Source organism: Embiotoca jacksoni, unplaced genomic scaffold, assembly GCF_022577435.1.
Source record: "Embiotoca jacksoni isolate LCO1_2020_lvr unplaced genomic scaffold, fEmbJac1.0.p SCAF_15, whole genome shotgun sequence".
NCBI classification, from domain to species: Eukaryota; Metazoa; Chordata; class Actinopteri; family Embiotocidae; genus Embiotoca; species Embiotoca jacksoni.
Genome location: NW_027185285.1, coordinates 1,065,661 through 1,078,737, shown reverse-complemented (window position 1 = coordinate 1,078,737; position 13,077 = coordinate 1,065,661). Strand labels below are relative to the sequence as shown.

At 42.2% G+C, this 13,077-nt stretch overlaps 1 protein-coding gene across 2 annotated transcripts; it reads left to right on the top strand.

The window, feature by feature from the left end:
- Window positions 1-2,210: 2,210 nt before the first annotated feature.
- mylk5 (myosin, light chain kinase 5) lies at window positions 2,211-12,632 on the top strand. 2 transcript variants are annotated; one of them, XM_069148669.1, is made up of 17 exons: window positions 2,211-2,700; window positions 4,359-4,508; window positions 4,867-5,019; window positions 5,223-5,405; window positions 5,892-5,927; window positions 7,064-7,191; window positions 7,283-7,436; window positions 7,522-7,833; window positions 7,925-8,033; window positions 8,435-8,638; window positions 8,730-8,947; window positions 9,026-9,149; window positions 10,804-10,953; window positions 11,038-11,167; window positions 11,250-11,337; window positions 11,515-11,655; window positions 12,002-12,632. In XM_069148669.1, the coding sequence occupies exons 1-17, from the start codon at window positions 2,565-2,567 to the stop codon at window positions 12,202-12,204; spliced, it is 2,619 nt and encodes an 872-aa protein (XP_069004770.1). In that variant the 5' UTR covers window positions 2,211-2,564; the 3' UTR covers window positions 12,205-12,632. The 2 variants fall into 2 exon arrangements, with proteins under 2 accessions (XP_069004770.1, XP_069004771.1); XM_069148670.1 differs by lacking the exon at window positions 4,867-5,019 and having other exon boundaries at window positions 2,212-2,700.
- The last annotated feature ends 445 nt before the right edge of the window (window positions 12,633-13,077 follow it).

The following is a 13,077-nucleotide window of genomic DNA, read 5'->3' as shown; positions in this document are numbered from 1 at the left end:
TATGATATGATTGACATCTCTAACATTACATCATTCATTAATAACATAACATCCTATAAACATGTATTTTGTGACAGATTTATTTCTGTAGCTCTTCTGTTCACTACAGGAATATTCAAGAATGATATGGCGTTTAATGGTGTGAAAATGATATACACATAAAAATGACCCGTTTATATTTTGTAAAATTATTACTTATTATTTATGTTCAATTCACATTTTTATAGATTCACAAATTTTTTTATTCTGAAATAATGGTCAGGTTTCATCCTTCTTGTTGCATCTATAATATTTTATATTATATTTGTAGCAATATGTTATATAGATGTTCAGGGGTGTTTCTACTGTCTTGTATTGTTTTCAGTCTGTTTTATGAAAAAAAATAAGTCATCACATACCTTTTGCATTATAAAAACATTTCTATCATTTCATGTTCACTCGCTATTGCATGTTTTGCTGTTGAAGAATGACACGGCATCTGTCTGCTGCGACTATCTCCAGTCTACATCTATTCCCTCAAGCTTAGACAGTAGATTGTTCTGCAAAGATACAAATCTTTTAGTTTAATCACGGGAGTCGTTCCGGGACCAAACTACCTGCTTGAATACCTTTCAGCTGATAAACGCTCATGGAGGGGGAAGCAGACAACAGTGAGGAAGAAGTGGGTCAGTTCGTGTGGCTCCCTCTGGCTCTGGACTCTGTTGTGTGGCCCTAAACTGAAATCACATTAACCATGCTACTATGGTCAAAGACTCTGTGGGAGAAACGCAGAATTATCAGACTGTTTCCATTTAATGAGCGGCTCGGCAGCTTGAGAGTTTGTGCCAACTTTCTGTGCGTGTGTTGTCTTTCTCCCAGGAGGCTGTCCTGTCTCATTTAAAGCTCTGAGTCAGACCTCATTAGATATCGTGTCTATCATAATGTGCAACACTGTGCGACCGTGGCGATTTGTTTTTGCACTGTGACATTCTATTTTCAATATCGCAGCAATTTTTAGCTTCACCTGGATGGCCTATTGGAGCTCTTCATTCAATAACTAATAACATAATAATAAGCGTCATCCAGTATGTTCCTGTGCATAGCAACCAGGTGATCCAAAACAAGGCATGGAGGAAGTGCATCTCCAGAAAATGCATCTTATAGGTTGGTATAGCCCATTTCACCTGCAGTTTTATATGAGTTTGATTATCTGCTGAGTAATATAAATGACAATATTCCATTTTAAAAGCGGAGCTCGAGCGAACTCGGGTTTCACAGCATCTTTGGGTTGTTTTCCTCAAAATATTTAGCAGAAATCGGGGCTCGGCCACATTCACTGCAGTTTACTGAAACATCCTGTTACTTTCAGTCGAGAAATAAAGTTCACTAAGCTGGCTCTTAAAACAAATGTACTCAATTATATATTTATCTTTTTAATGAAAAAGTGCTAACAATGATGTGTCTGTGTGTTCAGCCTTTGGGTAAATGTTTGATTTGGAAATTCTCCTCTCAGAGACTAAAACAAGCCCCTCTCAGTGCTAATCTGTGTGATCACTGATGCGGAATTTGGGAAGCTGTGATGGGAATGGAGTGGAAAGACATGTTATAATCACCTCAGTGGGCCCCTGCTGTGTTCACTGGCATTCAGCACTTTTACAGTTAACTTTTAACGCCGATGTAGCGAGATTCAGACATGTTAACTGCCGTCAGGATGACAATTATTACACATTTGTTCTGATTGCATCCGATCATAAATGAATGATGCAAATTGTGAGATTTTGCCCAAACCCGACAGACCACTACCACCGTCTCAACAACATATGTTCTCACAACAGCAGGCCTCTCCAGAGACATCTCCTGGTTACCATAGCAGCAGGTGTGGAAAAGGCCACCCTGTGTGGATACTGTCGCTACCAGGGCAGACTGGGACTTAAAGCCACATGCGATTTACGAGCCTGTTGTCCACAGTCAGAGCTTTACAAATGAACCTTTACTATGTAGATGTCAGTGGCATCACAAAGTTCACTTGCAGCATTGATAAGTGAGAAGGCAAACACAGAAATCCATGAACACCAGTGCATTCAACAAACAGCACACAATATGACCTTTGGCTGGTTGGATAGATAAGATCCCACTCTCCCCCTTTTTCTGCCTTTCCTTGTTTACGTGGAATGTGTGTCTATTGGCCATGACAATAAAGGCCGGGGTTTGAGTTGTGGGTGTGGGTTGTGGCAGTAGAGTGACTTGGAAAATATAAGGAGCTGCCTGCCCCGACTCAAATGGACCAAAGTAAAACAGAAAGTCTCGTCTTGTAGGTGGAGTTAGTGTAGGTTAGGGGAGGGTGAGAAAAGGCTTGAACGTGTAAAGTGTGAGAAGTGAGGGCTGAGCCTCACTGGCCCTGCAGAAAGACAGAGGCTTGTTGGTTTCATAGAAGAGAGAGAGAGAGAGAGAGAGAGGGAGGACAAGCTGCAGAGGCCCTCACCACAGAGACAGAGAAAGGAAGTGTGATAATCAGCTGGGAAATGACTTTGTAAGATTACTTGTTGTTGTTCCGTTCAGAAGACCGGACTGTTCCTTAAACCGACATGAATGGTGATGGCAGCAAACAGAGTTATGTATCAACTTTTAAGATGCAAATCAAGCCCCCTTGTGCGCCATCTCCACAAGGGAATGGACCCGGAGCTATTGGTACCAAGACCTCAGTCAAATGCACTGATACAGGTAAGGCCCGCCTGAGAGAGAGAGGAAGGTATGGAGGATTGATCATTCAAGATTGTACGTTTGCTTCGGAGGGCAAAGGTAGCATTTAACATGTCTGACAAGTCTGAACAAGGCAAAGCATCTTGATGCCAGGTTGGCGCGCTGCAAAAACAAACTGCAGCTCGTAAAACCAGACCATGTGCCAGAAAATTAGAGGTCACAGTTTGTTATTCTTAAAGTTAATATCCGGTGTTGTGTTTGTCCTGAGTTTAACTGTCCAGTTATCTGATTGTTTATTATATTGGGGACTTGTCACGTCAGCCCACACTGAACATCTCATTTCCGATGCTCTCGAAACTTGTTTTCTTTTTAAATGAGTGTGAATTCCCAGTGAGTGTGAGATGTTGCTCATGTTCATCCGCTGCTATACATGTCAAACATCTTGCTTGTTCAATGTGAATATTTTTCTGCCATGTTTAGACAAACACGTCTGTTTGACAGCGTTCTAAAATATCGACATGTCAAGATTTCAAGAACTGGCCGGTGTCTGAAGTCTTTCAAAAATTTCATTTCAACAGAACCAGAGATTTTTTAAATCAACCTTCAGTTATCGCTGCCATCACTGACCTCCTAATCATAGCTTTTTGCATCATTTTTTTTTTTTTTTTTAAAGAATGACCACGTGAAAGAGGTGTGAAGATCCTCCTCTCCGTGTCTGTGTGCAGAGATGCAGCTCAGAGAAGCTGGTCTCACCTGAACAGTCTTCAGTTCTTTAACATGAGGGTGCACAGGGAATAATTCAGCATTGTAAACACTGGCTAAAGGCTGGTGGTAAAACAACCTGTTTTGTTAAACCATAACTAGTCCACAGTATATACATGGGATTACAACTCACTAAGATTTGCTCCATTGTGACACAATGTTTTGTTAAGTTTAGTTACCTGACAGGCCTCTGTAATGGGACCTAATTGATAATTCTCTCTGTCAGCCCATGTTGCTCAGAAAGCGCTTTATTCGACTGGGGGAGGGAAAATCTTGGGAAAGCCCACCGTCGTCTGGCAAATGTCCAAACTTCAAGCAAGAATCCAGGTCCAGTAAACCAGAAGTAATGTAAAACTAAGTCCTGAAAGACTTCTGGAAAAAAAACACACAAAAAACACACAAACTAACAAATTAAAACACAGTTCATTCAACATGAACTATGTGCTTTACATAAAGGCACATGACTGATGGTGATGGTGTGGTGGTTTTCAGAGCAGTTCATGTGACACATTTACCAAGAGTGAAAAGGAATTACAGAAAAGGAGTGGTGTGAAATGTTTTGGTAGATTAGAAGAGGCTCACACTTGCATACATTTATAGTCTTTTTTTTTTTTAGCACTTCCGGAAGGTGTTATTTTCTCAAGAACTTTCACAAGACGGCAACAAAGAATATGTCTGTGAATATAGAAATGTACAGAATTTGAATTATAAATGCATATCAAAAGCCAAGATGAAGGTTGGGGAATGTAAAAGGCTTGAAAACAACAACAACAACAAAAACTTTAGAGACTAACTAAATACAGTTCAGTGAAGTTTTGTGGTCACTATCAGGCCGAGATTCACTCACATGACAATCACAGTAAAGCTTTCTGTCTATATCCCACTCCTCTTTTTCCACTCCTCTCCTCCACATCCAGGGCCCCTTAACCTTTCCTCTCGTAAACATCTGGATCTGCCCGTCTTCATAGAGCCTCTGAAGGACTGCTGTGTAGACGAAGGCAGCGACATCACACTACGTGGGGCTCTCACAGGGAGTCAGCCAATCAAAGTGGTGTGGTTGCACAATGGTGAGCATGGTGTTATAGCTTGGGGGTCAAATATTCACCCCAGACACAGACACTGGATTCCAATTGTTTTTTTTTATTATTAAACATTAAATAAACAAAATCTACTTTAAATCAAACTGAAAAATTCCACATCTTTTTCCCCAATTTTCTACACATGTCCTTTAACAGAACTTGATATATTTGTTATTTTTAGACACTTATCTATCATAATTTAAAATCCAAGTTTGGTTTTGAACAACGCCTGGCAATGAAACGATCATTTATAATGACGGATTCACGTCAAGAGTTCCAGTGGTTAACATTAGAGGAGTGGAAGAAAGTGTTTCTAGTTTGTTCGTTTGCTTGCTTATATGGGCAGGTGAAATGGCCTGTTTTGGGAATCCTTCCTTCGATGGCAGGGAGGTAAGTTTCGTGGTGAGGGAGTGCCTGCCCGAAGATGCTGGCGCCTACACCTGCCTGGCAGAAAGCAGTGCGGGGAAGACATCGTGCAGCGCTGCTGTCTTTGTCAGAGGTGAAGGTGGCAGCTCATCCATAACTAACAATAGAAGCAGTTTCTCTTAAGTGCAAATTACATACTATGCCTCAAGCTAAAGCAAAGACTGCTTCCTTTATTTGGATTTTTACTTTGTTGGTCACTCCAGACATTTGAGGTAACCAGAGTTTCATTTCTGACATAGTCTCTTCTCTTTTCCTCTGACATGCATCCAAATTCAGATTTTGAAAGTATCTATGGTGTGCAGAACCACATTTCAAAGATCACCACTTCTGCATTGGAGAGCACAAAGGAAAATGGAAGCTCATTACAGACTCGGAAAGATGAGCTACAGAAGTCTGCAGCATCTATTTGTACTTCACCTCCAGAGTCTGATAAGCAGAGCCCAGTCTCATCCCCGAGAGGTAATTAGATAATGATTCATTACACACACACAAAAAAAAACAATTCTGAATTTGTTGCCATTTTTCTGGGAATTTATTTCTAACATAGCAGTAATATACATTGCCACTTCCTGTTTTTGTCATTGACTGGAAGTACAGTCTTCACATGTTTTGACGCACCAGGAAAATGTCCGTTTACCATTGTTTTAACCTCCTCAGGATGGCCATGTTATATTTATTAAAGGAAACGCACTTCCAGTCCTCGTGTGATTGGCTGTCAGGCGTCATTGTATACCAAACAAACGAGCCCTCCACAACAATGTAGCTCTCTTATACACCCACTGAAAGTCCTTGGTCCCAAGTGAACGCCAAGTAGGGGAAGTGGACATTGGGCAGTACAATAAAACTTGCTGAGTCTTTAAACTGATAGCCATATTCAGAAGAAAGCCACACCTCTGCCTTCCTTTATTAAAAAAAAAACTACCTGCACTTCATCTGTCTCTTCAGCGGTCATCCCGAAGAAGAGAAACAACTCAGGGACAGGTGAGGAAAAATATAACACTTTTTTTTTTTTTTTTTTCCCTCCTCGCTCACTTTCTCTCCACGATGACTGAACAATGCACCCATCTTTCTATCCTCCACTCACCTTCCCATTTCTGATTGTTCGCTGTGGTCTGTTTTGGCTGCTGATAATGTTAATGTCCATTAGGTTTGTGCATGTGTGCTTTTGTGGTTAGTCCTGGAGCTACACCTTCTTTTTTAGCCTTTGTTTGTGGTTTGTTCTATAATGTTGTTGTGTGTTGTGTCCAAGTTATTGTGCGTCCATATACTGGGAGACTTTACCTCAGGGTGCAGACTGCAACTATAAAAGCATTAAAAGCGCAGATTATAAAGTCTGGCCGTCTGCCAAAACTTAACAGGTTATGTCATATTGTGGTTCATGTACTGAAAGAAGTAAAACAAAAGTAGAACAATGTTGTTGTTTCCCTTCAAAAGCTGAAATTGCATTCACTAAAATGGAACTTCCAAAGACATTTTCTAACATGTGGTATTTGTTTTAGTTGAATAAAACATTAACTTGCAGTGAGACATACATTTAGTCAACCTCAAATGTTTTGTTTTACTTGCATTTTATTTAAGTGATTCAACATTTTATCTTTTTTCAATGTGGTTTTATGAATTACAATATGAGGGAAAACATACATTTCATCAGCTTGACTTCAGTCAAATTCACCACCATGATGCCAGTATTTCAATACTGACAGTGTGAGAGACGAGAAGGACCGCAGCTCATATATAAGCAGAGGATACAGCACGGTGCGTGTTTGCTTCCTTTAAGGATATTGGTTCGAGTAAACAGTTGTGAGTGTGTGACACAAGTAATTAGCAAGGCGTTTTCAAAGAGAACTATTTTAACATGTACACACCTAATTACACAAGGACCGGTTGTACCCTTGCGAGGCAGGTCAACTGTCCTGCTTCCTGTTTCTATTTGAGAAACTTTGTCTACTGTATACTGCAATAATAATAATAATAATAAGGGCCTCGGTGGAAGAGATACACTCCCAGTCTTATGTAAAAGCAAAACTGTCTGTCTTTATCTCACACTCACACTGGCTATGTTTTCTTCCAGTGACATATATGCAAGTCAAAACTTACACTTTGTTTGATCTTCGCAGGCCCAGTATTACATTTTGAAAACTCCCCGCAGCACCTGGAGGTGAAGGCAGGGCAAATTGCACGGCTGACGTGTTTTTTCACTGGCAGCCCTCCTGTGGTCTCCTGTTGGATCAGAAACAAAGAACAGGTGCAGCAATTTAAAGGCTATTCCACTAAATATCCACTTCCGCCGTCCCACAGTATTTATCTCCTCATCATCCCCTTTCTTTAACCTGCAGATCGTCGACGGTGAAGAGCTGTGGACAGAAAACACCGATCGGAGCAGCACACTGGTCATAGCAGAGGCTAAACCACAGCACACAGATCGCTACACCGTTGTGGTGAAAGACCGCAAGAGCTCAGCACAACACACGCTCACTCTTTCCGTCATAGGTGAGACAATACATATTGTGAAGTGTCAGGACCAGCTGAAGCAGTTACTTTAAACCCCCCCCCCCCCTGATCATCCTCCCACCAGAGAGGCCAGAGCCTCCCGTCTCCTGTCCTGTGATCGCCCTCGTCTCTGCGTCCAGCCTCGTGCTGTCCTGGTCGGGCCCCAGCTACGACGGCGGCAGCGCCATCCTGGGTTACGTGGTGGAAGTAAAGAGCCGAGGACGTGCCGGGCCCGAGGAGTGGAGCGAACTGACTGCCCAGTGTAAGAGCACCTCATACAGAGTGTGTTCTGGGCTGCAGCCTCAACAGGAGTACTGTTTCAGAGTGAGGGCCTACAACGCAGTGGGAGCGAGTGATCCAGGCCCAGTGTCACCAGGGGTTGTGATGGAGCAGAAAGGTGAGACACTACGCGGTTATTGACACCACGTTTAAAGATGAAGGCAAATTCAACAAGCCTAATATTAAAGTTCTTGTGCGTGTGCACCTAGATTCAAACAAAACGCAAGAAGACGAAGCCCCTCAAGCGTACACCTGCGTTACTATTGACTCATCCCACAAAGTCACTGATCACTACATTTTGCAAGAGAAACTGGGAATGTGAGTATCTGATCAGTTGAAAATCCAGTTTTCCAAACAAGTTTTTTCAAGTAGAGCCAACTAGCTGTTTCTCTGGGAAGGAGCGTTGGTATGAGTGTGGGAGGAGGGTAAATCCTGCCAAGTCTTAAAATATATGCATGTAGAGACATGGTCATGTTCACCACTGTTGTTCACCAATGTTGACCTGGCAGCACCTGTGGTTGCAGTTAATAATGGTAAGACATGTTATAATCTTTCACTTTAACAGACAGATGAAGGCATACCAGAATCACTGATTTGTGGTTTAACGTTATTTTCTGTCATCATCTTTTCTGATGGGCTCGTGATCTACGATTCAGATAAAAAGATTAAAAAGAGATTAAAAAAAAAAAAAAAAAAGACTAAACTGGTCTCTTCATTAGGGGAAGATTTGGCTTGGTGTTCAAGCTAACCCACAAGGAGACTGGATGTGTGCGTGCTGGAAAGTTCTACAAAGGACGCCGTGCCAAGGAGAGGGAGGCCGCTCGTAAAGAGATCGAGCTGATGAACTACCTCCACCACCCCAAACTGGTTCAGTGTGTGGCAGCATACGATCACAGCCCCGAGATGGTCATGGTCATGGAGTTGTAGGTATCATCGTGAAAGCCCAAAGGAAGTTAAATTCTCAGAGCAACTGCAAATTCTGCATATCCGTCACTGTGGTTTGTCCGTCTGCAGTATCGCCGGAGGGGAACTGTTTGAGCGTATTGTGGACGACAGCTTTGAGCACACGGAGCCTGCCAGCGTGCTCTACATGCAGCAGATCCTGCAGGGGATTTCCTACATGCACCGGCAGAACGTCATCCACCTGGACCTCAAACCTGAAAACATCGTGTGCGTTGACACCACGGGCACTTCCATCAAGATCATTGACTTTGGATTGGCCAGCAGGCTTGGTATGCGAGGTGAAACTTACTGTTTGTCTAACTCGTATGCGTGTGTCGATACCAACTGTCGTGATTTCTGTTTAACAGATGGCAACACACCTCTGAAGGTGATGCATGGGACACCAGAGTTTGTGGCGCCTGAAGTGATAAACTACGAGCCTGTGTGTTTGTCCACTGACATGTGGAGCGTCGGGGTCATCTGCTACATACTGTGAGTCACACTGTCGCTCCTGCACATTACAGCAATAGTTTGACATTTTAGGAAACAGATATTCACTTTTTTTTTTATTATTTTTTTTTTTTTTAGAAAGCTGGGGTCTGTCTGCTTTGCTTTTCCAGCTAGTGGAAGTTACTGTGTCCAGCGAAAAAATACTCCGGACAACAACCTTTTGATAAAACCTTCGCTGCTACATGAAATATCTTTATACTAACAACGTAGTAAATGATAGTTGAGAACAATGTGACACCATGTTAGTAGAGATGAACATCCAAAGGATTATCACTTCACCTCTGCAGATTCCCTTTCCTTCTCTGTGCACCTTGACAGTATGTGACGTTGTTCCAGAAACCTTGTTTAGAGTAAAACAGGCTCTAATGATCCACTGTATTTTATTTATTTATTTTTTTTGGTCCCGGGTCTTATTCATACAATTATCTGCTCTAATGATATTGTGCTAAAAGGGGTAGTACACAGACATAATCTTGCTGTTACAGATTAGATCAAAGTCTCCCCAATTTTTACTTGAAAACATGTGGTGTGAAAGAAGTCAAGGGAGTAATGAGTAGAAATTTGCAATAGCCTATCTAATGATCCCAGGTTTCACTTCCCCCTCCACCTGTGTGCAAATAACAGCAACATCAGCTTCTAGCAGTAGCTTGCATCGCCCAGCAACACTTTTATTTTCAACTCACCTCCAGCTTGTGTATAGGTCATGCTGGTTCTAACTTCTTGGCCAGGACTTTCTCCACAGATTTTCTTTTCTCCAATTTAGTTAACAAAGCACACACGCAAGTGAAAACAGCTGACGGCATCGGTACCTTCGTATTTGTTTAGCTTTGAAGTCAAGTTTGATCTTGCAAGTTTCCATGAGATCTCAAGTCCCTCTCAAATCGTAATCGTGTGGTCCTGCTTCTGATGTACATCACAGACCTGGCGTATATTTGGGTAAAATAATAAATATTCGGTTAATTTGTCACTATGTCTGTGGTCTGCCATGTTTATGATAGCATTTAAGATTTGAAAACCCTTGAGTGCACGCCAAGCATTACCTGTTTAGCATCAAACAATAAAAAGACATTGGCTGGCAACAAGTTGGTGAATGTAGAAGAGCATTTAGCAAAAAGAGCCCGACATTTCCCTCAGCAATCTGTAGTTATCAGAACAGAGATTAGACAGTGAATATTGCACTTACTTCTCAGGTTTTGTCGTCCTGACTGAGATGACACCATAGACTGTTAATTACTGTGTTAACTGCCTGTTTCTATGTTTCTGTTAATTAATTAATTACTTAATTAAGCTCTAGCTACTGTTGAAAGTTTCATATTTACCATATAGACATGAGAGAGGAATAATTTGTGTGTGTGTGTGTGTGTGTGTGTGTGTGTGTGTGTGTGTGTGTGTGTGTGTATGTGTGTGTGTATGTAATACATATCCATTGATGCCTATATCCTATTATTTGCATTAGTAAGGGCATCATTTTCTGACTAAGAAAAACATCTATCAAACTTGGCTGACTGGACTGAGCTATAATAGTTATGATGGATAAACTTGACATGTTTTAAGCCTTTTAATGCCACCTGGTGGGCAGAGGTTGAAACAGTCATGTATAATGTACGCTGCTCTCCTCTCTTTCTCTGGTTTTCAGGCTCAGCGGTGAGTCTCCCTTCCAGGGAAGCAGCGATGCAGAGACCCTGGCCTTGGTCACACTGGCCCAGTGGGAGTTTGAGGAGAGCTTTGATGACATAACAGAGGAGGCCAAAAACTTCATCAGCTCCCTGCTCAACAAGGACACTAGGTGATGTCTATAAACGCACCGCTACAAGCACAGCCTCCAGATATCATTTTCACTTAATCACCTGCAATTCTCTGTGTTTAACAGGCGGAGGATGTCGTCTGAAGAGGCCCTCTCACACCCCTGGATGGCAGCATTTGACTCAGGATACAGTCCCACCGTCAAGAGTCTGTCCAAGGAGAAGATGAAGAAGTTTCTAGCAAGGCAGAAGTGGAAGGTAACACCCCAGCATGTTAGTTTTAGATATTTCTTTAGCTTGAGGTTTTGTTTTTGTTTTCTCATAGAAATGTGTCTTATAGAAAGCCGGCAAGGCCCTGCTCGCCCTGAAGAGAATGGCTCTGCTGTCTAAAGGCGACGGCTCTGCATCTCCCGCAAGTCCTGGGGAAGGTGAGACACGTGCATTCTCTGATTACCTTATCAGGACCATTTTAGTTCCTGGTTCAAGCTGGGTATATTTTAGTACCTCCTCTTCTTTTCTCTTATCTACTTCCTGCTCTGTCATTCCCCCCCCCCCCCCCCCCCCCCCACACACACACACACACACACACACACACACACACATAGACTCACCACTGAGCCCGGAGGCAAAGCATGCTCTACAGTCTTTGGAGCTTAAGATGCAGGGTCCACCCCGATTCACCCAGATCTTGGAGGAACAGACTGCAGGTCGGGGATCCAGGGCCTGTCTCTCATGTCACCTCACAGGTACGAGTCAACGTCTTTCACACCAACCGACCTCATTTTACAAATGAACACTCGACTTAAAATTTCAAAAAACAAAACATTAGAGACTCAGGTTTTGACCGGGTAAAATTACAGGACAAAAAAAACAGATCTTACATACACATTGCATTATTACAATTAGTGCTTTGAAATAAATATGTTCAGATGGTTATTATAACAGTTGCCATTCTGGCCTAAAAAATTTGCATCTTAACTTTCTTCTAAAGACCTAAAAAAAAAAACCCAGCTTTGCTCTGTTGCTGTTTGGCTTCATGTCAGAGGTTGGGCTCTTTCCCCCCGACTTCACCGTTTCTATTTGCCTTGGCAGGATATCCTGACCCGGAGGTGGTGTGGCTGTGTGGCGAGGATCCTGTGGTGGAGTCCTCCGCAGTGCAGATAGAGTATGAGGACGATGGCCGCTGTACCCTGGTTCTCGCTAAAGTCGGCCCCGAGGACACCAATGTTTACACCTGTAGAGCCACCAATGACCACGGGGAGACCTGCTGCTCAGCCAAACTAGTTGTTCAGTAGCTTTATATGCAGATTAAATGTATGAATGCTCTTGAGTGCCTGGATTATGAATCTTGTTTTGATATGAGGAATACAAGTGGAGACCAAACTGTGCATCCTGTGGAAATATGTATTATTGTACAAACTCTAGCTGAGTCAGATGAATATTGTTACAGAGCTACATGCACAGAGTTGGATATTTCTAAATGGGACCAAGACATATTCATGTAATGTTTTAAAAGGGTAGTTTTAGCTAAAGCTGTGAACTATTCGTTAAATTGGCTCATGGTGAGTCATTTCAAGATTCTCTTCCAAACATGCTGTCAAATAAATAAATTGAGAATCTCCTGTGAAAGCAAATAGGCCTGACATTATTGATTTCTAATCTACTTCTGAGTTGTTGTTGTTGTTGTTGTTGTTGGGTAAAAATTAAAAAAGTATTTCTCCTTTGTTGTGGTCACTTGTCTTCCTTCATGTGGATAAAATGGGGGAGGTGGGAAGGGAGTGGGCCGCCGGGAACTCGTGAGTTTGTGTGTTGCCAAACCATGTGTGGAGTCATGAGGGCAGACATTTGGTAAATTGTTAGAAAAATTACTCAGAGGCTAGATTCAAAATCAAACATATCGGACATTTATTCTCGCGAGAAGGAGCAAAATACATGTACACTCAAAGAATGATGTCCAGCATTGCTCAACGTCACTCCTCCGTAGGGCAGCTTTTATACAGTGTGACAAACAATTGACAGTCACCCTAATTTCCTTTGTATCTGCTTTTGTCTGGTAATACTGAGTTGGTTGTAGGTCACAAGATAAGGACACGGGGGAGTCGTCAATTAGATGCGGAAAGTAAAACAAAAGAAACTTTCCGGAGCCACTTGCAAATAAGATGAAACAA